Raw genomic sequence first — 26,164 nt, forward strand, 5'->3', positions numbered from 1 at the left:
AAAATTAAAAGAAATTCAGTCCCTCAGTTGCACTAGTCTCATTTTAAATACTCAGCAGCTACACGTGGCTCCTGTATGGACAGCAGAGAATGTTTCCACCATCACAGAAAGTACTGTGGGACAGCACTGCTCTATGTGAAGCAGCAGCCCCTGGTGACATGTGGCAGAGAGTTCCAGGTATCCACAGCCTCTGTCTGGCCCTCCGAAAACAAGCAGGGCTTGAAGGGCTCCTAGGACACCACGAGCACAGGCACAAAGGGTTTATGAAGAAGAAAGCAGGAAGAGAGGAAAGAGAAAAAGAACCAAGCACACAGAATGAGAAATGGAAGGTGGAGACCCACAGCTCAGCTGTACATCCAGTGGGGTCGCCAGGGCTGCCAGCCACTCTTGACCAGGCCAGCCTGGGCCAGTGAGGCCGGGCCACCTCCCTGCCTGCTGTCCAGATGCTGCCACCAGCACAGCAGGGGGTGAGGCTTGTGAGCTCTAGGGCCACACAGGCCTGAGTTTCAAACCTGCCTTCACCATGAACTAGCATCTGCCTCATCTGTAAAGTGAGGGGTAACAGTGCCTAAATCACTGGGGTGGAGGGGTCATGAAATCATCTGAGAAACCTGTGAGGGGCTTGGCAAAGTGCTTAGCACATCGTAAGAGCACAGGAAGTGGTGGTTGGTAGAATAGGGAAAGAATTTGAGAGAAATTAAGCCAATGTCTTTCCATTCCTGGTAGTTCTTAGGTCCTGGAGGCCCCAGGGCTCCATTCATTGAAGCAACCACATCTGCTGCTTGTAGGGGAGGGTGAATCTTATTGTAAATAAAAATCTAATAACAAATTAGACTATTTGCATGCAGGTCTGTTAGACTATTTAAGTCTAAAAGCCAGGTCTGGGGTAAACAAAGAGTTCTGAATTTGAAAATGCTTGCTTTTTCTTATGAGGACCCAAGCTTGGCAGTCAGAGCACAGAAGGTGACATAGGCTTTGGCGTAGAGAGGGTGTCCCTGCGCCACGGGAAGTGGGAAGCCCTTCTGGTACTAGGAGCTTGGAGAGATTTGGAAGGTTGCGACTTGAGTTCACATATTTGGATATTTGTCTGTATCCTAGCAAAGGAAGCCAGCACTCCACCCGCTCAGGAGCCCAGGCAGGAGGAAGGTAAAATGGCAGACAGCCTGGATAGGCTTGTGCCTTCCTTGCATTTGGAGCTGAGTGGAGACCGCCTCTCGGGAGGGCCTTTGCCATGCAGGCATCAGAGGACAAACAACAGAGGGGAGGTGGCCTGAGCAGATGCTCCGGCCCCCACGGCCTGAGGGCACCTTCCCCTGTTGTCTTGGGGCTGGGGGAGGCCCTGCAGGGCAGGGGTCTGGGTAAGGAGCCTGCAGAGAGAAGGTGCCGTGCCTAGCGGTCATACTGTATGGACACCAGTCCAGAGCCCAGGGACCAGGCCAGGACCCCAGCATGGAGACTGCGAGGGCCCGGACGACTGCCCAGAGACGTCTGTCTGGCAGCCAGGCAGGGTGGGAGATACCTTGGGAAGTACAGCAAAGGCCCAAAGGATGGCCCACACGCGGGAGACCGCCTTTCCTGCTAAACCTCACACCCAAAAAGGTGTCCTGGGAAGATGGGGGGAAGAAATGACCTCTGAGAGGGCCAAATTCTGACAAGCAATTTGAATATGTATCTTCGATATTTGGAGTATTTACCTAAAAGAGATGGTTTAAATTGGAAGCGCCTGGGGCACCCGTAACTGCTAAGTCTAATTTTTCACACTTGGTGCCCTCCACACACCCCTCATTTCACAGCAAGATAAGGTCAGCTTTTAAAAAAACGAAAACAAGTTCCACTTCTGCGCATCTGAGTCATGGCGTGCCAGTCCTACCTCCCGCTGGACTATGAAGGATGCCAGGCGAGAAAGGGTGGGAGGCAGGGTCCCCGCCCAGCTCTGCTCACCTCTTTGGGATTGTCCCCTGCGAGGCGGAACTTGCGAGGTGTCTTGCTCCGAGCATACTTGCAGCCGTTGAAGTACATGCTCCAGGAACAACCAAAGGAGAAGGAGGCACCACAGGTGTTGGGGTCTTTGCCTTGGCAAGCGCAGGTCCGGCTGCAACACACAGCACAGGTCAGGGATACAGATGCAATATCCCTTCGTTCTGGAGTATTCCTCCTCCCTGAAGGGGTGGCCCTGCTGAGCCCTGGCACCCACCAGCCTCCCAGTGACTGAGACTCATCCTTCCCCGCCCCCAACCCCTTTCTCAAGTTTCCTTGAGTAGAAAGCCAGATCTAAGCAGCCTCTTCTGCCTGCACCACTGTGAGCCTGCAGGTCTAACACTGAGTCTGTTGCTGGGAGTAGCACATGGGTTTACGGAAGTAAGGGGGAAGAATCTGGTAAAAACCCATTAAGGTGTATACTTTCCCTTAACTCTAATATCTTAACCAGCTCCAGCACCGACCATATGAACAGGGAAATGATGTGAGCCCCAGGGTTTGAACATGCCTATTTCCTATAGCCCAGATACTAACAGGCCTTTCAACAAAGTATACTGAGATGAAAATTAATGCTTAATACAATCTGGAAACAACCCAAGTGCCCCTAACTGGGGAATGGATAAGCAAACTGTGATAGATCCACACAGTGGATTACGACTCAGTGATAAAAAGGAACGAGCTATTGACACACACGTCAACACAGATGAACACTGAAAACACTATGTTCAATGGAAGAAGCCAGACTCAGAAAGCTACATCCTGTATGATCCCATTTATGTGACAATTCTCAGAGGCAAACCTACAGGAACAGGAAACAAGACTAGTGACTGCCCAGGGCTAGGGGAGGGCTTGCTTATAAAGGGGGCATGGGGCATTTGGGGGGGGAAGATGGAACTGTTCTGTATCTTTTTCTTTTGAGACGGAATCCTGTTCTGTTGCTCAGGCTGGAGTGCAATGACACGATCTTGGCTCACTGCAACCTTCGCTTCCTGGGTGAAAGTGATTCTCATGCCTCAGCCTCCTGAGTAGCTGGGATTACAGGCATGCGTCACCACGCCTGGCTAATTTTTGTATTTTTAGTAAAGACAGGGTTTCGCCATGATGGCCAGGCTGGTCTCGAATTCCTGGCCTCAGGCGATCCACCCGCCTTGGCCTCCCAAAGTGCTGTGACTACAGGCATGAGCCACCATGCCCAGCCCTGTTGCATATCTTGATTGTGGTGGTGGTAGGTACGTGACTGTAAACATTTGTCAAAACTATATACCTAAGAGGATGAATTTTATTGTAAATAAATATACCTTCATTTTTAAAAACGGGAAAAACTCTAATAAGGGCAGGGTTTTTTTGTTTTTGAGATGGAGTCTCACTGTTGCCCAGGCTGGAGTGCAGTGGTGCAATCTCAGCTCACTGCAACCTCTGCCCCCCGAGTTCAAGCGATTCTTCTGTCTCAGCCTCCTGAGTAGCTGGGACTACAGGCGTGTGCCACCACGCCCGACTAATTTTTTTATTTTTAGTAGAGATGGGGTTTCACCATATTGGCCAGGCTGGTCTCAAACTCCTGACCTTGTGTTCCACCCACTTCGGCCTCCCAAAGTGCTGGGATTATAGGCATGGACCACCATGCCCGGCCAAGGGCAGGTTTTGTAAATATCTTTGATACCTTCTATTTATGGGGCACACATACTTCACATTCGCTAACATCATTAGTGCCAGTGTATCGACCTGGGGTTTAATGGTGAAGTCAAATTAGCAGATCCTCCAGAGCCAAAGCTAGAACCCAGCTCAAGCAAGATGTGTGGATATGCCTTCCTCAACCACAGTCCTAACTGTGCAGGACAAACAGTGCCGCAGAGAGGGCCCCTAGGAGCTTTCCCCAGGGTGGCCCGCAGTCTCCTGTATTTGCTGCCCAGGACCCTATAGGTGGGCCCTGGCCCTGCAGCCCTCTGCTACATACTCATCGTTGAGGCCGCATCTCCGGCTGGTGGGGTTCCCATACTTCCGGAGGGTGTCGGTGAGCTCCTGGTAGAGGGTGTCTCCGAGGCTACGGGGAATGCCTTCCCAGGCCAGGATGAGGATGACGATCACAGCGTTCTGGCAGTGGTGGCCTGCCCGGTGCCGCACCAGACAGAGCAGCTTCTCCTCCAGCGTGTGCCTGCGGATCACCTGCAGGGATGCAGGGTGTGAGGGGCAGGAGCCAGGTACCCATGCTCCTCTGCATGGTGCCACCCCTCCCTCTGTCACACAGACTCAGGGTGCAGGTCTTAACGGCAGAGTTCTAGGGATGTCATGCCCTGACGACAGCAACCTCACAAGCTAAGAGACCATTGTTAGGGAACAAATAGGGAACATTATTAGGAACAAATGTTTTGTTAGGAAACAAAAACATAAAAGTTATTTTGAGAATGAAATAAAAAATAATTACCACAAAATCTAAGTTGCTGATGACTTACATAGGCTTAGGAGTAAAAATACACAGATAAAAATTGTAAGCCAAAATACAGTCAGATTTTTATGTTATCCTAAAACATTTGCAGAGAAAATGCTGCATACCTGTGTGTTTTTAGTTAACATGCAAGGGGCTTGGCACTGTGGAAAACAGTCTGGCAATGCCTCCAAAAGCTAAACATAGGATTACCATATGATCCAGCAATTCCATGCCTAGGAATACACTTGAGGGACTGAGAGCAGGACTCAGGCAGATCCCTGAATACCCACGTTCACTGCAGCACTATTCACAACAGCTAAAAGGTGGAAGCACCCCCAGGGTCCATCGGTTGATGAACAGGTAAGTACGACGTGGTATAGACAGACAATCAAGTATTACTCAGCCTTAAAGAGAAACAAAATTCTGATCCACATTACAACATGGATGAACCCCAAAAACATGCTAAGTGAAATAAGCCAGACACAAAAGGACACATAGTACATGATTCCATTGATATGAGACACCCAGAACAGTTTCATTCAGAGACAGAAAGTAGATTACAGCTTACCAGGGCCTGGGAGGGGGAGAATGGGGAATTATTGTTAATGGGTGCAGAGTTTCAGTATAGGATGTTGAAAAAGTTCTGGAAATAGACTACGCTAATGCTTGTACAATAACGTGAATGTACTTAATGCCACCAACCTGTACACTGAAAAATGCTTAAAATGTTAGATTTTATTTCTACACAAACTTTATTTTTATTTTGATTTTTTTTTAAGAGTCAGGGTTTTACTCTGTTGCCCAGGCTGGAGTGCAGTGGCATGATCATAGCTCACTGCAGCTTCGAACTCCTGGGCTTAAGCGATCCTCCCACTTCAGCCTTCTTGAGTACCTAGGACTACAGACACACGCCACCATGCCCGGCTAACTTTTTAAAATTTGTTAAGAGACAGGATCTCACTATGTTGCCCAGGCTGGGGCTCACGTGATCCTCCTGCCTCAGCCTTCCAAAGTGCTGGGATTATAGACATGAGCCACTGCACCCAGCCTGTTTATACACTGTTACCACAATTTTAAAAATGTACTACACCAAAAACCATTGAATTATATACTTCAAATGTGTGAACTGTATGGTATGAGAATTATATCTCAATAAAGCTACTTTTTTTTTTTTTTTTTTTTTAAGCGAGATCCCTGGGCATCGACTGCTCTGCTGCTCAGGATCCAGGTCTGAGGTCTGGGTTCTCATTAATTCCCAAACACTGTCCTGGTTTATAAAAAGATGTCAGGGCCAAGAGGCCTAGGAGCTGGGGAAGGAGGTGGCTGAAAACTGCCAGAGAATGCCAGATAATTCCATGACCAGATAAGATGTGAGGGCCTGTGGGCAGGGGAAGGATGAGGGTAGACTGGGAAGGGCTCCGAGTGTCAGGCCCAGGGGCAGGGCCTTGAGGTGGGGAGTACACGCAGGATGGTGAGCAGGGGGCTTACATAAAGAGTTTCATGCTTTAGAAAGGGGGGCAGAAAATCAGGAGAAGGGCAAGACGGGGAGACCAGCTGGAACACCACTGACATAATGCAAGCAAAATGAATAAAGTCCTAACTACGGCAGCGGGTAAGGAAACAGGAGAAGAATGGATTCCTGAGGCCGAGGGACAAGGAAAAACCCTGAGTGACTTCCACACTTTGTGGCTCAAGAGACTGAGTGGGCATGGGTGTGGTTTACTGGCAAGTTAACTGGGAGCATCCTGAGGCTGAGGTACCTTAGAGCAGGGGTCTCTGACCCCCAGGGTGCAGACCTGTACTGGGTCTGTGGCCTGTTATGAACTGGGCTGCACAGCAGAAGGTGAGCAGCAGGCGAGTGGGCGTTACTGCCTGAGCTCCACCTCCTGTCAGATCAGCAGCGGCATTAGATTCTTATAGGAGCACGAACCCCATTGTGAACTGCGCATGTGAGAGACCTAGGTTGTGCACTCCTTTTGAGAATCTAATGCCTGAATGGTCTTCCATGAAACCAGTCCCTGGTGCCAAAAAGGTTGGACCACTGCCTTAGAGCACCTGACTGGTCTCTAAGGATACCCCCCAGAGTGGGTCTGGAGGTCAGGAGATGCTGGGTTGCAGACAGACCTGGTCACGAGTGGGTCGTGCTGGGAGACCCTGAAAGGGGTAGCCAGGCAGGAAATACAAATGAGGAAGGTGGGCCAGATGAGGAAGGTGGGCCGGATGCAAGACTAGTGGGTGGTGTGGACCGCAGCAAAGTGAAAAGCATCTGCCCCATCAACAGGGGGAAGCCAGGCCTTATTGCCATCAACTACCGCCTGGGGGAAATTCCAGCCCAGTGAGCCTAATTCTTCCAATTTTGCAAGAAAAAAACAGAAATCCAGATTTTACATAAAATCCCTCTCCAAAAACATGAGTGCTCCAATTTTCTTTTTTTTTTTTTACTGTGGAAAAATATGCAAACAATTTATCATTTTAATCATTTCAAAGTACACAGTTTAGTGGCATTAGGTATGTTCATATTGCTGTGCAACCATCACAACCACCCATCTCTAAAATTTTTTCATCTTGCACAACAAACTCTGTTCGTTAAGGAACTCTCCATTCTCCCCTCCTGAAACCACTGTTCTACTTTCTGCCTCTGTTTCTCTTTTTTTTTGAGACTGAGTCTTGCTCTGTTGCCCAGGCTGGAGTGCAGTGGCGTGATCTCAGCTCACTAAAACCTCTGCCTCCTGGGCTCAAGCGATTCTCCCCACTGTCTCCAGAGTAGCTGGGACTACAGGCGCACGCTACCACACCTGGCTAATTTTTTGTATTTTTAGTGGAGACAGGTTCTCACCGGGCCGGGAGTGGTGGCTCACGCCTGTAATCCCAGCACTTTGGGAGGCCGAGATGGGCAGATCACGAGGTCAGGAGATCGAGACCATCCTGGCTAACACGATGAAACCCCATCTCTACTAAAAAATACAAAAAATTAGCCGGGTGTGGTGGTGGGCGCCTGTAGTCTCAGCTACTTGGGAGGCTGAGGCAGGAGAATGGCATGAACCCAGGAGGCGGAGGTTGCAGTGAGCCGAGATCGCACTACTGCACTCTAGCCTGGGTGACAGAGCAAGACTCCATCTCAAAAAAAAAAAAGAGAGAGACAGGGTCTTACCAGGCTGGTCTTGAACTCCTGACCTCAGGTGATCTGCCCGCTTGGTCTCCCTAAGTGCTGGGATTACAGGCGTGAGCCACCGTGCCCAGCCTACTTTCTGCGTCTGAATTTAACTGTTCTAGGTACCTCATGTAAGTGGAATCATACAGTATTTATCCTTTTATTACTTGCTTATTTCACTTAATGAAATGTCCTAACCATGTTGTAGCATGTGCCGGAATTTCCTTCAGACTTTGAAAGGATACTTTGCATGCTGAACAAAACACATCTCTGGCCATGAATTCCTGCTCTGAGGCACGGCAAGAACGGTGCTTCCCCACTAAAGCATCAATTGTATTATTCTTTTGAAATGTGTATTTTGGGTATCAGTAACACCTAAACACGGTATTAAATCAGATACTGAGTTAGAACTCTCTATGTGATTGCCTGGCTTCCTGCAGATTAGGCTGAGTGCATCACGGGCATCGACGCACATCTGTGGACGCTGATAAGGCCGTGGTCTCTGTGACTAGGGTTTGCGAGGCACTATGGTCAACTTCTGCTCCTGGCCAGGGGGAACGCAGCCAATCACACTCATGGGAGAGGCATTCAGAGCACACAAGTCACCCAACCAGTCATGACTGTGACTGAGGCCATGCCATTCTGGTTTCCCAAATGGCAAACACGCAATGTCATTAGACACAAGCAGAAAGCTATCTGTGGCCCATCCTCACAGGCCCGTGGGTGCACTAAAAAAACTAAGAAAACAGCACGGAGGAGTTCCCTACCCACACTCCTATGAAGGAGCCTGGCAGGGTGAAACACACAAAAATGTCAAAGGCAAAGGCTGACAGAGGCACAAACACATCCATACCTGAGCAGAGCAAGAGAGACAGCTCCAACTCAGCCACAGGATCCTCAACAGCTCATCCAGCTTCTAGGGAGAATTCCCTGAGCACCAGACCAAGAGTAACATAACCCCCAGCAGAACCCCAACCCTGTCTTCCCAGAGCTCCCACCACAGTGCTTGGTTCTAACACCTGCGGCTTCCTAAGTCTGTTTCACTGTGTCCCTAATGAGCCTACAAGTACCTGCCTTCTGACCTCTGTGACCTTTACACACCGGTATGGGCAGCATCTCTGGAGATCTTTCCCAGAGCCTATCTTGCTGCCAGGCATTGCTTTTGGCATGCCTCTGTTGTTCTGAGCCTTCAGAGTGCAACCAGGGCACGCCTGGAATCTTCCATATTTTGTACAGGCCACCTTAAAATCACAGATGACCAGAGGGCTCTCTGGGCTGACCCACTGCTTCTTAGGTCATCCTCTCAACACACATTTGCTGGGCACCCATGATGTACCTTGACTGTGTCCCCGAATCCTGGCCAGTCAAGTGCAGAACATGTGAGGCACACTGCTTTAAGCTGAAGGTATGGCTGGGGGCTAGGGAGAGGCTGAAACACAGGCACGAATCCTGGTTGGAAAACAAAAGCCAGGCTCTGGACACCAGACCAGGCGGGGTGGGGACACGCACAGGAGGCACTGGATGCCTGCACTCACCCGTGGCCACAGAACCGGCTCTGGGCTCCTGACACTACACTGCCACCAAGAATAATCCATCCTTCTAAGCATCTGTGGGTCACTTCCCTGCAGGGCAGGGAGAAGGAGCACCCAACCCCTCTTCAACTTCCAAAGCAGGTGGAACTCTTTAAACCAAGCCCTCTTACCAAAAAACATAGTGTATTTGGCAGCTGTGTAGCCAAAAGAAAGCCCCAGAAATCCACCACACTAGAGGAGATGGCCAGAAAAAAAAAAGCCCTCAGCACTGCCATTTTCTTGCCACTACAATAGTTCTGTGATTGACCACCCATTTGCTCCTCCCATAAAAAAATGTATTTCCTGTCCTTTTCTCTTCACTCATCAGACATGGGAAGTCCCACCCTCTGCAAACACTATCAGCACCTTCTATGCTCACCCACCAGGGCTCAGTGACACCTACGAGTTGTTCCCTCCTTGAATGTAACCTCCAGTTCACTGCGCCCTATGCGCCCTGCTCTGGGCATCCGTCCACAGACCCCAGAGCAATGGCATACTGAAGACAAAGTTCCTGCCCCTCTATCCTCCTGCCTTGCTCTCCCAGCCCCAGGAACTGGCCCCAGTCTGCAGGCAAACGTGCTCTTCCCAGCCCTCAGTGGGGCCACACAAGCCCTGGCCAAGGCTTATCACTTTACCACTGTATCTGGGGTCTAGAAGTGCATCTTCTTTAGCCACCCACAGGACCAGCTATTCTTTAAGAGGCCAACTTTCTTGAAGCTGGAAAAGTCTCCACCTCTACCTATGCTCCAAGATCTTCATTTTTATGTCCAAGACTTTGGAATTCCTCAATGACTGCATGAATTAGCAGGAGAAAGGGGCGGCTGTCACTCTACGGCTGACATCTTTTCTCTGATGGGTTCTCTGGGGAGGTAACACCCCACCATGATAAGCCACATCAGACTTCTCACTGCAATGACCACCTCTCACGAGGGTGGGGGCAGCCTGCTTCTTCATACTTATGAATACACTAAGTGATTCCAGATTCTTTGGTTGTATATAATTCTGCAATGCTGACTAAAAATTGCTAAAAATAGTAAACTTGGTAGTTCAAGTTCAGAAACCTTTTATTTTCACCAAACACAAAGACACAAAGGCACAGGGTGTATACCAGGCACATATGTCCTACGCATGTTGTAGCATATGTCAGAATTTCCTACAACATGCACAGATGGACATATGCTGACAGGGGTTATCTTACCCGCCTCCCTCACAGTCCGCCACGGGTCTGTCCACCCAGCCTCTCTGCCTTTGCCCACATGATTCTCCTCACTGGGAATGCTTCCTCCCTCTCCTCAGCCTGACTAGTAACGGGCCAGTATTCATGGCCCCTGGCACGCTCACCTCGGGAAACCTAGCTTGAACATTCCTCCTCCTCTGAACCACAGCATCAAGTCTGCCTCTCAATGACCCCAGTCTCCACGACTTTATTTCACGTGTCTCTAGAGCACAAACAGCTTGAACACAGGGACCGAGCCCTCGTCTTCCACCCATACCCACTGCCCAGCACAGCGTGAGGCTGAGCTTGCAGGCACCCGAGGAACCTGGCTGCTCCTCCTCAGCACTTGTTCGGCAGAGGCAGATGCTCTGCTATTTAAAGATCTCCCTGTGGACTGGGAGGGCAAGGTCAGAAGGACTCTGTTTGGTGACCTGGGGTCTGAGTCACTGATGTTCTCCCTGCGGAGACATCTAGGCTGCCTGGTAGGAAACTGCTTAGAAGCAAGGCAGAGGCAAGACTGGCTCACAGTGCTGCCCAGAGCCCTGGCCTCTTCCCTTAGGTTGGATCTCAGCATGCCAGCCTTCTGGTTTGTCTCTGGCTTCCAGGCAGCAGACAAAAGCACTGGCAGCTCCAGGGCATATGGAAGGGGATGAGGAGTCTGACAGTCCACGGTGGAGCCCAGCATCGGGTCATGACAGCATCCCCAGCTTCCCCTTTCCTACTCCTCCGGCCCTGAGCCACCGGGACAGGATGAGCCGAGTGTGAAGACTAACACAGTTCCAAGGCTGACCCAAGACTCGGGGACTGGCATTTAAACAAGTTGAGGACAAACAGCTGAGGCTGGGGGAAATGACCCTAACCCTGAGCCAGATTCCAGCTCTAAGGCTCCCCTGGACAGTCAACATGTTGTATCCTACACACCCACCTGGCCCCCGCCCCTGCCCCCGCCTGCTCAGCTACATGCAGCAAGGGGAACCAGACACAGCCATGGCTCTTGAGTGGGCTCAACACTCACCCACTTTGCAATGGGGCAGCCGCGGGAGCTCTTTCCCTCCTTCCCCGTGTAGATGACTTTCTCGATCCGGATGGCTTTCCCCTTCTCTCCGTACCTGAAGAGGGAGACAGAAGCCACCATTAGCACAGCAGAACCCCAAAGGAGAACAACGTTTGGTCAGAAGGCAGCCTCAGTGTGCTTTTGTTTGAGTTTCTGGTTACTGTCGGGGGCAACAGAGAAGAAAGAGAAAGGTTTAAATGTTATTTGGTACCTAAAGGCTCTGGAGACACAGTGGCCACTTCCAGGCTTCCAGGTTCACCTGTCCCTTCTCTGCTCCTGCCCATTGGGCCCCCTCTGATCCAGGGCAGAAGGACAGCCGAGCAGAATGTCCCTGATCGTTACCTCCGAACTCCAGAAGGGAACTGAAACCAAAGGCTAAACACGGACATTTGTATCCAGCCCTGTTAGCTGAGTCACAATGAGAGTTGGCTATTTATGAATATAACAAACAAAATAAATGGGGGAACCCTTATTACTCTCTTTGAATAATCCCCAGCTGATATTTGACCATGATGATGACAAACAGCTGAGGTTGGGGAGAAGTGGCTCTACTAAGCCCAAACGCCAGCTCTGAGGTTCCCCTGGACAGTAAACACATCTGGTTCCTGCACACATCACCTGCCTTGGCTCCCCTACACACTCAGGGCTTCAGAACCCCAGTTCTCTAGGACTGTCTAATCAACCACACTATATTCAGAGATGGTGCAACTATGGCCCCTGGAGTTGAACTGACTTATCCAAGGCCACACAACTACAAAGAGGCAGCAGCGGTCTAAGCACAGCCCTGGACATCAGACAGACTTGGGTGTGAGTGCCAGCCCTGCCACTGTCTTGCTATATAACTGTGGCCAAATTACTAAACTTCTCTAAGCCTCAGTTTTCTCATCTGTAAAATGGAGATTAAAATGGCCCCCACCTCCTGGGCTTGGTAAAGATCAAACAATAGTCCACAGGGAGTATATTATTTAAAGTACTTTGAAGTTCCTGGCATGAGGGAAGAGTCCAATAAACAGTAATTATTTTTAATAATGTAAAAGCCATCTTACAGAATCTTATTTTTAACAGTTTTTTAGTTTCAGGTGCAATGTCATATCACCTGCAGATAATGGTCATTTGCCACCTATTCCTTTCTATTCTTTATAGCTCTAGCCATAAAGAAAGCACCTAAGATGGCCAGGTGCTTTCTTTTTTTTTTTTTTCTTTCTTTTTGAGATGGAGTCTCACTCTGTCGCCCAGGCTGGAACGCAGTGGTGCAATCTCGGCTCATTGCAACCTCCGCTTCCCGGGTTCAAGCAGTTCTCTGCCTCAGCCTCCCGAGTAGCTGGGATTACAGGTACCTGCCACCACGCTCAGCTAATTTTTGTATTTTTAGTAAAGACAGGGTTTCACCATGTTGGCTAGGCTGGTCTTGAACTCCTGACCTCATGATCCACCCACCTCGGCCTCCCGAAGTGCTGGAATTACAGGTGTGAGCCACGCATGCCAGGCCTGGCCAAGTTGCTGAAGGGCTTGCGGGCATCTCTGCTTCTTCCCGACTTTACTGAAAATGTTTCCAACAATTCATCACTGAGCATGAAACTGGCTAACTTTGGGAAAGAGACAGATTTCTTTACTTTGAAGGGTGCTACTAAGAGTCTCCTGTCCTAAGGATTTTTAATCAAGAATTATTTTTATAAAATATATTTTTAACACATAAGGAGACAGATGATTGAATGTTTTTTATTCGAGCAATTAACACAGCATACTATAACTATCCTTGTATTTCTATAATAAATTCAATTTGATCATGGTATGTTATTTTAATATACTATTTCATAGAGCATGAATGTTATCATAGCTTCTACAGTTCAGAATACACATATTCTTTATCTTACCCACTCCACTTCTAGGAATCTCCACCCCAGAAATAAACGTACAAATGCACCAAGCTTTAGGAACAAGATAATTCACTGTCTCATCAACAACAGAAAAATGAAACAACTTATATGTCTAACATGAGACTGGTTAAATACATTATAATAAATTTCACAAAAAATATCAATTTTCATACAATGAAAAACCATGTCCCATCAAAAATGATTAGGTACAATTGTATGTACTGACATGGAGAGAAATTAACTGGGGGGAAAAAGCAAGCTACAGACAGTGGGTATAATGGACCACATTTGGTTTAAAACTTCTCTATATACATATTAATACATTTATCTCTATATATACAAATATCTTTGTAAATGCTTAGAAAATATTGAAAAATAAGCATTGAACTTTAGAGCTTTATTCGTTCTTTAGACTTTTAAAGCCTTTGTTTCATTTTTGTAATTGAAAAAGAGAACAGAGTTTATAATTTTTAATTAATGAATTAATTTTTTAAAACAAGCTCTTGTCAGGACACAAAAATTTTTTCAAAATGCTGATCTCAGGTTCCTCTGAGTTCCATGTTCTCTATTTCACTCAAGATCTTAGCAAAAGGATGAAAAGTGTTTCTGATAATTACAACATTAAAATTCTAAGGCTCTGTTCGTCTCTTATAGAAAGCGTTTGGAGACAGGACTCAGGGGTTTATATAGCGTGATCTAGATGAAGAGGAAAAGATCACATAATGCTGCTTTTGTCTGGTTCCTGGACAACTTTCATTTCAACAAGCATTTATCAGGAAGCCACCCATAAGGGCAGGGCCTGGGCCCCTGGTGTGTCGTGGAGATCCCTGTTGGGAGAACAGCCTGAGGTGACCACACTCCTCTCGCTGAGACTGAAGCACTATCGCATTCCTCGCAGGAGGGTGAGCTGAGGACACTGCCACCACTTTCCAACCAGGTCCTTCCCCACCATCCTGCCCCTGAGAGAAACATGTCCTGCAGTGAACCTCGCATTAGACAAATAAAAGGGCCAAGCACTGTCTGATCAGCTAGACTTAAAACAAAACAAAACAAAACAAAAACAGAACTGTCTCTTTGTGTTTAAAGACAGCCAATCAACTCTCACTTTAGCTCTTTCCTCTTAAGTGCCTTACTTTTTGGCCTATCATGAAGAGGCCCTTCTAGTATTCAGATTAACTATTAGACCCTCAACTAAGTCTGCATAGATAGCCTGAAATCTTATTCTAAAGGATAACTAATCATACAAGCCAATCATCTTATTCTAAAGGATAACTGGCTCTCCAAGGGTGGTCCCAGGGCCAGCAGCATCAGCATCCCCTAGAAATTTGGTAGGAATGGAACACAGATTCTCAGGTCCCATCCCAGACCTGCTGGGTCAGAAACTTAGGTGGGGCCCAGTCATCTGTGCTTTAACAAACCCTCTAGAGACTCTGAGGCCCACTGAAGTCTGACAACCACTGCTCTAAGGCTTTGCCTTTTCAGGATTGTCTCTATCACACAGTAACGAGACCAGTTACCCCAAATATCAGAGAACCTGCTAGTGCAGTGTTGGTTCTTTGTTTCTAGAACAAGCATTTAATGAACTCCTAGGCTGCAGAGAATCTCCTTCCCAGACAGAACACACAAGGCTCTGTGCTGTGCACCGGTCTCAGATACGGGTTTGACAACTGACTCTAATTATCTATGAAGATAAGAACCTAGGTACCCACAAAGTATGACGCTCATAAATAAGTTGGGACATTTTAGGATTTGCTTTCAACCTTCCCCTCCTTTCTCCAAATCTTTACTGGAAAAGCTAAGAGAACCAGGTTTTCCTGATTTCAGTTTATTTCCCCTCCCTGCCTTCAGCTAACTCCTGACAGCAGAGCAGTCCTGAAGAGAAAGGGTTGAGGAAGAGTCTAGGAAAAGAGACAGCCTAGACCTACCATTCACAAACTAGACCCCTACCCAGGGGATTTGCATCAATCACTCATTACTCTGCTTGTTCCAGAAAGGATCTTATGAAGATGTCTGTAAGATAAAACTAACAGGTGATGAAATCAGAGTAAAGGGCAAAAAAAAGGTATGCTGGTACACAAAATACAATCAGTGGGGTTTTGTGTGTATTTTTGAGAGATAAGCCTGGAATATCTTGTTATATGAGAAATCCAAAAAAGCCTTGTTAGGATCATGTCAAAAACAAAACAAAATAAAACAAACAGACAAAAAAAAACCCAGAAGAATGAACCTGAATAGGTTCTACGGGCCAAAGATGAGAAATTACCTTCCTCCTGATGGGGTACACAAATCTGGCTCCAAGTTTACTAGCAGGCAACGTAAAGATGGAACTGCAATCTGTTACATGATTTGCAAGGTCCTTAAGATAAAAATAAACCAGTCGCTAAGGAAAAACACAAGTATTCCTGGTCTTGAGAGGAATTCCTCCCTTGGATCAGTTTCTGAAGAATCTACAGCTGGCTGTTATTTTTAAAGCAATCAGGGGGAAAAAAAAGACATATTTCAACCTTATCTTACCAAATTTAAAAGATCTCTTGATCCTTGTTTCAAAATACTTTTCCATAATGAAAAGTTGTTTAAGAGAGCTGTCTAGAAATCTTATAAAATTGTTACCCCAAAATACCCCAGAACAAAAAACCTGCCGCAGATCAAACTTGTACATTTGACTCCCCTGCAGCAAATGATAGTGTCAAGATTCCTTACAAAAATCACCGGCCCAGAAGCTGCCTGGTCTAATCTGCAAACTACAACACACAGGCATGTGAGCACATGCAGGCAAGCACGACAACACTGTACACAGCTTCAAATCTGTCTCATGCTCATGGACTCAGAAGTGCCCTCATACCAGGCTGGAATTTACAGACTGGTGAATATAAACGTTTCCAGATGGTCTAGGAAATTAAGAGTGATGACTGCAGATCACTGTCCTCCATGTATCTTACCTTTTATTTATTCAGAGAAGCTGTTATAGTCATTCAGCTCAAAATCATGTTCCCTGCTACACAGACAAGAGTATCTGGCTCCTTGCCAGGCATGGTGGCTCACACCTGTAAATCCCAGCACTTTGGGAGGCCAAGGCGGGCAGATCACCTGTGGTCAGGAGTTCGAGACCAGCCTGGCCAACATGGTGAAACCCCGTCTCTACTAAAAATACACAAATTAGCCGGGAGTGGTGGCACGTACCTGTAGTTTCAGCTACTCGGGAGGCTGAGACAGGAAAATTGCTTGAACCTGGGAGGCAGAGGTTGCAGTGAGCCGAGACCACACCACTGCACTCCAAACTGGAGGACAGAGCAGATTCCGTCTCAAAAAAAAAAAAAAAAAAAAAAAATGTTTGGCTCCCATGGTCAGACAAAATGGGGTTCCCAAATTTGCGACAACTCTAAGCCACGCAGCTTTCCACTTATCTGTATGTATATGTATGGGCAAGCATATGCTTATGTCTACATCATCTTAGCTTTTATTATTAAAATACTAATGTGGCCGGGCGCGGTGGCTCATGCCTGTAATCCCAGCACTTTGGGAGGCCGAGGCAGGTGGATCACAAGGTCAGGAGATCGAGACCATCCTGGCTAACACGGTGAAACCCCGTCTCTACTAAAAATACAAAAAATTAGTCGGGCGTGGTGGCGGGCGCCTGTAATCCCAGCTACTTGGGAGTCTGAGGCAGAATGGCGTGAACCCGGAGGCGGAGGTTGCAGTGAGCTGAGATTATGCCACTGTACCCCAGCCTGGGTGACAGCACGACTCCGTCTCAAAAAAAAAAAAACAAAAAAAAACTAATGCTTGTTCTAAAAAATGCAATCAGTGCATTTGTCTGTGAGGTGGTTAATGACTATCTACCTTTTCCACAGCACTCATGACAAGCACTAAGTGTTTCCACATATCAATTCATCAAATTCAGTTTATCCTCATGACACTCCTATAGTGTAAGTGTTTTTATCATCATCTCTATTTTGCAGATAAGAAAACTGAGTCACAGAAGAGCAGAACAACTTGCTAGGGACTCAGCAGTGAGTGGCAGGGCCAGGACTGGGCCTCAGTCTGGCTCAAGTCCCTGCTCTCAGCCCCTGAGCCACAGACTTGAACTCAGAGTGTTTACTAACTGCCGTGGACACGCACATGGATTTCCAAGTCTCCATCTGTATGAACTGCTCAAAAACCACAACTAGTAAACAGAAACCCTAGAGTCCTGAATTTGAATTGGGAGTGTCAATATAAACTCATATGCATGTAATCACTAAGCAGTAACAAAAATGAAAAATCCAGATTCAACATAGCTCTTTCTACTTAAGCACCCTAAAAACAATGAACAACCCCGTGTAGTCATGAGTGCCCCTAGTAGACAGAGTCTGTTTTCTAAATACTTTTTCCTCCAATAAAAGGAACCAGGACTTCTTGGATAAACGTACATTGTGAACCCAGGATATCTTGCCATATGAGAAATCAAGAAAGCTATGAAAGACCCCTGCGATCCTGTCCAAAGGATTCAGGGGACAACCTGAGTAGGTTTCCACTGGCCAGGAGTGAGACATTACATTCCTCTAGGGGAGGTAAAAAATTCCACCTATGAGGTAGTTTTGGAAAAAAAGGAAAAATAACCTGATCTCAATCAGGGCTTTCGGTCTAACTACCAATTTATAGGACATAGAGGCATGTTAAACACTTTTAACGATACCACAATACCACGGGAAAGCTATCAGCAAAATTCAGATGCAGGAAACTAACTCTACAGGACATAGAGCCATATAACCATAAAAACATTTCAAGACAGAGAGAAGCAGGGGGACATGAATTGGGCAGACCTACAGAATGAAAGAAACCCAGAAACAATGGAAGTGAGGCTCCCACAGTCAGCCTTCCCTAACCCCGTTATCAGGGTTTCCTTTCTGTATATTGTCTATTACAAGGCAATGAAAAATGAGAGGTGCTTAATATCCATATTCCATTAACAGCACACCCATTTCTCCTTGGACATCTGTGTATCACTCACCGCTCCTCCATGAGTTCCCGGATAGAGGCGACCGTAGGGCCAGATCCCAGGTGAGTATAATATGGACCTTCATCTTTCTCCACTATTTGTTCTGCAGAAACACAGAGAGTAAACACTTTTGGAATATCAATTAGTCAATATTAATTTAGAAAGGCAAACCACCAACAGGAAAGTTAATAGGCATGCTAGAAAACAGGAAACCCACATGGCTTATGAAAATGTGAAAAGGTGTTCAACTCCATTAGAAATCAGGAAATACAAATTAAAATCACAATAAAACACCATCACATATGGACCAAACTGGCAAAAATTTAAAAATCTGATAAAACCAAGTGTTGTCAAAGCTGTGATCTAAGCACTTTGGGATTCTGCCTACCATTATCCAATAAAGCTAAACAGTTGCATCCTGCCTGACCCAGTAATTCCATTTCTAGATACACACTCAAGACCAGGGGTCAGCAAGCTACTTCCCTCCAGTGAGCCACTGCACCTGGCCAAAAACATTTTGTTAAGTGAAAGAAGCCCTCCTCGGTAAATACCCAATCAAACTGAAGACAGAGGCTCAAACAGATACTTGTATGCCAATGTTCAGAGCAGCATTTATTCACCACAACTAAAAGGTGAAAACAACATAATCATCCATCAGCAGGTGGATGGATACATAAAATGCGTATGTCCACATGACAGAATATTACTCAGCCAAAAAAGGAATGAAGTTTTGATACATGCTATTACAAGGATGAACCTTAAGAACATTATGCCAAGTAAAATAAACCAGACACAAAGGACAAATACTGTAGGATTTCCCTGATATGAATTACCTAGAAGAGGCAGATTCCTAGAGACAGAAAGTAGATGAGAGGTTCTCAGGGGCTGGGAGGAGCAGGAAATGAGGGGTTATTGCTTAATGGGACAGAGTTTCTGTTTAGGCTGATGAAGTTTTGGAAACAGATAGTGGTGTCAGTTGCACAATACTATGAATGTAATTAATGCCACTAAACTGTACACATAACATGATTAAAATGGCAAATTTAAGTCATACTTTACCACAATTTAAATAAAAGAAGTTCTGATACATGCTACAATATGGATGATCCTTGAAAACTTTTTTTTTTTTTTTTGAGATGGAGTTTTGCTCTTATTGCCTAGGCTGGAGTGCAATGGCGCGATCTTGGCTCACTGCAACCTCCGCCTCCCACGTTCAAGTGATTCTCATGCCTCAGCCTCCCAAGTAGCTGGGATTATAGGCATGCGCCACCACACCCAGCTAATTTTGTATTTTTAGTAGAGACGGAGTTTCACCATGTTGGCCAGGGCTGGTCTCCAACTCCTGGCCTCAGGTGATCCACTCGCCTCGGCCTCCCAAAGTGCTGGGATTACAGGCATAAGCCACTGTGTCCCGCCAAAAACATTTTGTTAAGTGAAAGACGCCAGATACAAAACAGGTCACACATTGTATGATTCCATTTATATGAAATACTCAGAATAGGTAAATCTATAGAAACAAAAAAGCAAACTGGTGGTTGTTGCCAGAGGCTGGGGGCTGGGGGGTGGGGGTGGGTAGGAATGAGGAGTAACTGCTTAATGGGTGGGTAACAGGGTGTTTTTTTGGAGTCATGAAAATATTTTAAAACTGGAGGGAGATGTGGTCGTACAACATTGTGAATGTAAAATGTCACTGAAGTGTTCACTTTAAGATGGTTAATTTTACGTGAAGCTCAACTCAATTTGTAAAAAGGAACAAACCATTCATGTAACAACATGGATTAATTTTAAATGAGTTTTTCTAAGTGAAAGAAAAGAGACCCAAAAGGCTACATAGTAGCGGCTTTGGAAAACAGTGATTTGGCTGGATATCAGGAGGCTAAAAACAAAAAAACTATACACACAGTGTACACCTACTGTACTACAGTTGGTAAGTTTGCTTCATATCTAAGAAGACATGACAATTAAATGTAATAGAGTATCCTACATTGGGTCCTATGACAGAAAAAGGACTACTGGTGGAAAAACTGATGAAATCCAAAAAATCTGTAGTTAACAGTATTGTATCAACATTAATTTCTTCGTTTTAAATACACCATAATTATATAAGACATTTACAAGCAAGAGAAGGTATATAAAGGGTATATAGGAACTCTCTGCACTAGCTTTGTAACTCTCCCATAAATGTAAAATTATTTCAAAATAAAGTATTTAAAAAGTAGAAGAAAAAAAGACAGTGAGCCATAATTTGCTGATCCTTAGGAGAAATCTTAGTCACACACATTAAAACCCACATACAAAGATTTTCACAGCAACACTGTCTACAAGAGTCAAAGCTGTAGACAGCCTGCTGTGGACTGAATGTTTGTGTCTCTCCCAAATTTGTATGTTGAAGCCTAATCCCCAGTGGGATAGCATTTGGAGGTAGGGCTTTGGGGAGGTAATTAGGTCAAGAGGGTGGCAGCCTCCTGAATGGGACTAGGGTCCTTATAGGAAGGGATACCAGAGAGCTTGCTTCCCCTTTCCCTCTCCCCTCCTGACTATGTGAGGATATAGCGAGGAGGTGGCTGTCTACATGCTAGGAGAGGTCCCTCGACGGACACCAGATCTGCTGGTGCCTTGATCTTAGAATTCTCAGCCTCTACAGCTGTGAGAAATCAATGTTCATCGTTTAAACCACCCAGACTATGGGATTTTTTTCTAGAGACAAGGTCTCACCCTGGTGCCCAGGCTAGAGTGCAATGGCACTATCACAGCTCACTGCAGCTTCGACCTCCAAGGGTCAAGTGATCCTCCCACCTCAGCCTCCTGAGTAGCCGGGACTACAGGTGTGTACCACCACGCCTGGCAAATTTTTGTATTTTTGCCATGTTGCCCACGCTAGTCGCCAACTCCTGGGCTCAAGCTATCTGCCTGCCTCGGTCTCCCAAAGTGCTGGGATTACAGGCTTGAGACACTGGGACTGGCTGGTATTTTTGTTAAAATAGTCCAAATAAAGACACAGCCCATAATTCAGCAACAGTGGAATGGATTTCTCTTGAAATGCAGTAGTCATATTATGGAATATATTCAGCAATGAAAATCAGAAACCTGCAACAGCATGGTTGACTACAACAGCACAGTGAGTGAAAGCAGCACAACGCAGATGATACTGTCTAGCTGTGTCCCCACCCAAATCTCATCTTGAATTGTAGCTCCCATAATTCTGTGTTGTGGGAGGGACCTGGTGAGAGATACCTGAATCATGGAGGCAGTTTCCCCCATACTGTTCTCATGGTAGTGAATAAGTCTCATGAGATCTGACGGTTTGATAAGGGGAAACCCCTTTCACTTGGCTCTCATTCTCTCTTGTCTGCTGTCATGTAAGACGTGCCTCTCACCATGATTGTGAGGCCTCCCCAGCCATGTGGAACTGAGTCCATTAAATCTCTTTTTCTTTATAAATTACCCAGTCTCAGGTATGTCTTTATCAGCAGCGTGAAAATGGACTAATACAGCAGAATACAGTTAAGATTCCATTTAAATGATATTCAGTAACAGACTCAAACTATACTGCTTAGAGATCCATACATAGTGAGTAAAAACTACTAGGCTGAAATATGAAATTGCAGACAGTCAATGATTTTTGACCTATCAAAAAGTGATATGGTTCAACTTAATAAAAAGAAAAGCAAGGAAATCATTGTCACAAAAGTTAAGAGAATGGTTACTTCTAGGGGATGGAAGAGGAATATGATTAGAAAGGCATACAAGTCTGGGCACGGTGGCTCACACCTGTAATCCCAGCACTTTAGGAGGCCAAGGGGAGGATCACTTGAGTCCAGGAGTTTGAGACCAGGCTGAGCAACATAGTGAGACCCTGACAATACAAACAAACAAATAACAACAATAAAAACCTAGCCAGGCTTGTTGGTATGTGCCTATAGTCCCAGCTACTTGGAAAGTTGAGGCAGGAGGATCACTTGATACCAGGAGTTCAAGGCTGCAGTGAGCTATGATTGCACCACTGCACTCCTGCCTGCGTGACAGAGCAAGACCCTGCATCAAGGAAAAAATAATAAGAAGAAGAAAGGGCATAGAGGCAACTCCTGGGGGGCTAGAAGTGGTCTATTTCTTGATCCAGGTGGTGGTCACACAGGTTCATTTTATAAAATTTCATTAAACTCTACTTTCCTATGTTATATAAAACACAATTTTTTAAATGTAAAAAATTAATTTAATACCTATTTTATCCAGATCATTATGCTCAGCTTTATGGGGCATACAAGATAGAATAATACCTGACTGTTGCCTTTAAAAACTGTATGATCTAGCCAGGCAGACAAGACCTATACATAAGATACCTAATGGCATTTCCTATCAATAGGGAAAGATAAAACTTTCAATGCATAGTGTTAGGACAACTGGGGGAAAAAAGTTTGATCCATACTTAGTATCTTCTCCCCCAAATCCATTCCAAATGGCTGAAAGATTAAAATACACAAAAAATTAAACTGTACACGTGCTACAAGGAAAAAAATGGAAGTTTTCAAAAATAATCATGAAGAAGGGTCTTCTCTAAGTATGGCATAAAATTCCAAAGCCACTCCCAAAAATAAATAAATAAAACCCTGATAAATCAACTGAAGAAAAACTTTGTAGTAACTACTGAAAGTCAAGCTGAAAGACAAACATCACACTGGGAAGAGAGATCTGGAACTCATATCAGTCAAAAGGCTAATTTCCTTAATATATCAAGAGCTACTATAGCTGAACAAGGTCAACAACACAAGAGAAAAATGAAAAAAAGATACCAATGGTTCTTGAAAAATGGCTCAAACATGCGTAAAGCTACAATGAGATGTCATTTTCCCTCTTTCAGAGGAGTCCCTATCAAAAAGTCTGATAAGTCATTGTGTTGGTGAGGATACAGGCAGTATAAAGAATAATTTAGCAATACATTAAAATGACAAATGCATAATCTGTTTGAATTAGCAATATCAAAGAATTTCAAATTCCTTAAAAAATTTATTTCTAGGAATTCTGTGATAATTGTATATGTAAAAAATGACCTATGTAACAAGAATACTCATTATATCATTGTTTGTAATGGAAAAATACCAGAAATAACCTAAATGTCCATTATTATGGACTAGTTAAATGTATTACAGCATATCCATATAACGAAATATTGAGCAGTTGTCAAAAGGAATTAAGCAGCTTCAGATTTACTGACAGAAAATGACCTCCGAGATATTTTAAGTGGGAGAAAAAAAAATTTCAGTACGGTATGTATAAGATGCTACAGTTCGTGTACACACAATCACATATACATTTGTACATACACACACGTACAAGCATAAAAGTATATACATATGTCTTTACGAACTCTAAGAATAGCAAAGTAAAAGCAAGTTTAAACTGAGTTCAGTTGTGTTCCAGTAAAAAAACAAAACAAAACAAAACAAAAAAAAAAACGGTTAGCCATGGAGTGTGCAGCCAAGCAGATGACCTGACCTGATCAAAGTAGCTTGCCACTGACGGCGTCTACTCATGGAGGCTCCTCACCCCTCCCTACTGTCCTGGGTCAGGCTCTTGCCTCAATTATCGCCATGATCTCCTAACAGTTGGTCTGAGCCCTCCTAAGTCATCCTACCCAATACCACTAGTTATAGTCCCCAAACAGAAATCTGTTTACATCACTTTCCATTGATGATGCCACGCTGGACAGAAGACAGAATCCAAATTTCAGAATGTGGTCCACAAAGTCCCCACCACACCATCTCCACACACCTCCCTGCCTTGCAACCTGTCCCAGCCACCAAGGGCTCTGCCACACAACCACTTGGTATCCCATGTCCTTAAATATGTTTTCTCATTGACAACAGTGCCTTTCTGGATCTCTCCTTTTGGAAAAACTCATTTTTTTTTCCTTTCTTTCCTTGCAGCTCCAGCTCCAAGAAAGGGCCTAGTTTAAATGCCACTTTTTCTGTGAAGCCCTATTGAACTTTCTCAGGCTGTTTTCCCTCTGGACTTCTAAAGCATCTTGTATACAATGTCAATTATCGAGGCATGTATATGTATTTTACATAATTGTTACGTAATTGTTAATGTAGCACAGAATAACAAATACTGATCTTACAGACGGAAACCTGGGCAACTACAATGAGTTACCTTCCCAACCTGTCTAATCCTCATGCCTCTATGTGTAAAATACACAAAGGGCTTAGCACAGTATTTGACACATAACATAAGCTCAATAGGTAGCTGTTGTCCGGGCTCCACCAAACAAATTATGTGACTGTGGGCAAATTACACAACCTTTATGAGCCTCAACATAGTTAAAATAATGTTTTTACATAAGAGAATTGTTGAAGATTAGATGAGATGCAAGGTACCCGTTCTTAAACATTTCATGAATGAGTATTTTCAACTAAAGTGTTAGAAATGACTCATTCCAAATGGGCACTATTTTGAACCATAAGATAGAATTACAGAAGGATGCATGTGAAGAGGTGGGGAGAGGAGAAGGCCAAGGGAGAGCAGGGGGGAGTGGGGAGGGGGAGGGAGGAGAGAAAGAGAATATAAGAATATGGGTGCTGGAGGCAGTGGTCTGAAAGCTCTTTATAGGTGCTAGGAGACCACACAGTATACAGAAAATAGAACATAAGAATATGCCAGAACTTCTGGGCTCTGTTCCAGTTTCTATTGTCTGGAGAGAATTCAAAGTAACAAATTGACTGCAGGGTCTTACGCTGGGAAGAGAAACATCATGTAGCTTTTGGTGACCACCTTCTGCCCTAAGTCACAAAAACTCAAAACTTACATGATTAAGGACAGAGAAAGGAGATTTTCAAGGAGAAGGCACAAACTAAATCTTAGCAACTCCATCCCAATAGCTGGAAAACAAGATACGAAGATCTAAAACCAAGACAATCTAGAACTGGCTGGTCAGGTTTCTCTGGGAAGCCACTAAAACATAAAGGGCAGAGAAAGCTCCAAGTGCCAAACAAAACCAAAGCCACTTTCAGCAGTTTACAGGGCAGCCCAAGGAGTCTCTTAAAAGCATTGTTTCTTTTACTTATGTCTCCTCCCCTGAGTATAAGGGAAAAGATATTCTAGAAAAGAAATCTGACAACAAAGTTGCTGACTTACAACAAAGTTATAAAACTAGTATACATGTACAAATTTAATTATCCTCATATATGTTATATGAGGATATATATTATAGATATCATTATATATATTATCTTCTGTGCCTGCATATGTGTAACATATATATATACACTACCACCATCAATTTCTTGTTATGTAAATGTCTCATTTTCATATAGTTTTCATTTTATATATTGAATAAATGTTATATATGGTACTTAAAGATCCTGAGCTAGGAACTAAGATATTAAGTATCTTATTAAGTATAAGATAAAGGAGATACAAATATAAAAATCAAAGAAGTAAAACCTCTGTATTGTTAAGTCTGAATTATAAATATCATTATGAACTCAGGTCCTGTCCGCTGGAGAAACATAAGAGCAATGACATTCTAGTAGCTGTAAGTATCCCTAGCTCTCTGGTTTTGATTTCTAAACACCATTATCCTTTAAAAGGAACCAGGTGGGCCGGGCACGGTGGCTCACACCTGAAATCCCAGCACTTTGGGAGGCCAAGGCAGGCAGATCACGAGGTCAGGAGATCAAGACCATTTTGGCTAACATGGTGAAATCCCATCTCTACTAAAAATACAAAAATTAGCTGGCATGGCGGCGGGTGCCTGTAGCCCCAGCTATTCAGGAGGCTGAGGCAGGAGAATCACTTGAACCTGGGAGGCAGAGGTTGCAGTGAGCTGAGATTGCGCCACTGCACTCCAGCCTCGAGACAGAGCGAGGCTCTGTCTAAAAAAAGAAAAAGAAAAGAGAAGAGAAGAGGAAAGGCAAGA

At 45.0% G+C, this 26,164-nt stretch overlaps 1 protein-coding gene across 7 annotated transcripts in view; it reads right to left on the minus strand.

Moving 5' to 3' along the window:
- Positions 1-26,164, minus strand: part of TET3 (tet methylcytosine dioxygenase 3) — a 121,247-nt gene that overhangs the window by 16,115 nt on the left and 78,968 nt on the right. For all 7 annotated transcript variants that reach the window (XM_063649340.1, XM_063649339.1, XM_063649338.1 and 4 more), the window contains 4 exons: positions 18,262-18,352; positions 11,356-11,449; positions 3,932-4,140; positions 1,942-2,092 (listed from right to left, as the gene is read on the minus strand). In XM_063649340.1, coding sequence (XP_063505410.1) covers positions 1,942-2,092; positions 3,932-4,140; positions 11,356-11,449; positions 18,262-18,352 — 545 coding nt within the window. The remainder of the gene's footprint in view (positions 1-1,941; positions 2,093-3,931; positions 4,141-11,355; positions 11,450-18,261; positions 18,353-26,164) is intronic.

The sequence above is a fragment of the Pongo pygmaeus genome, chromosome 12, assembly GCF_028885625.2.
Source record: "Pongo pygmaeus isolate AG05252 chromosome 12, NHGRI_mPonPyg2-v2.0_pri, whole genome shotgun sequence".
Classification (NCBI taxonomy): Eukaryota; Metazoa; Chordata; class Mammalia; order Primates; family Hominidae; genus Pongo; species Pongo pygmaeus.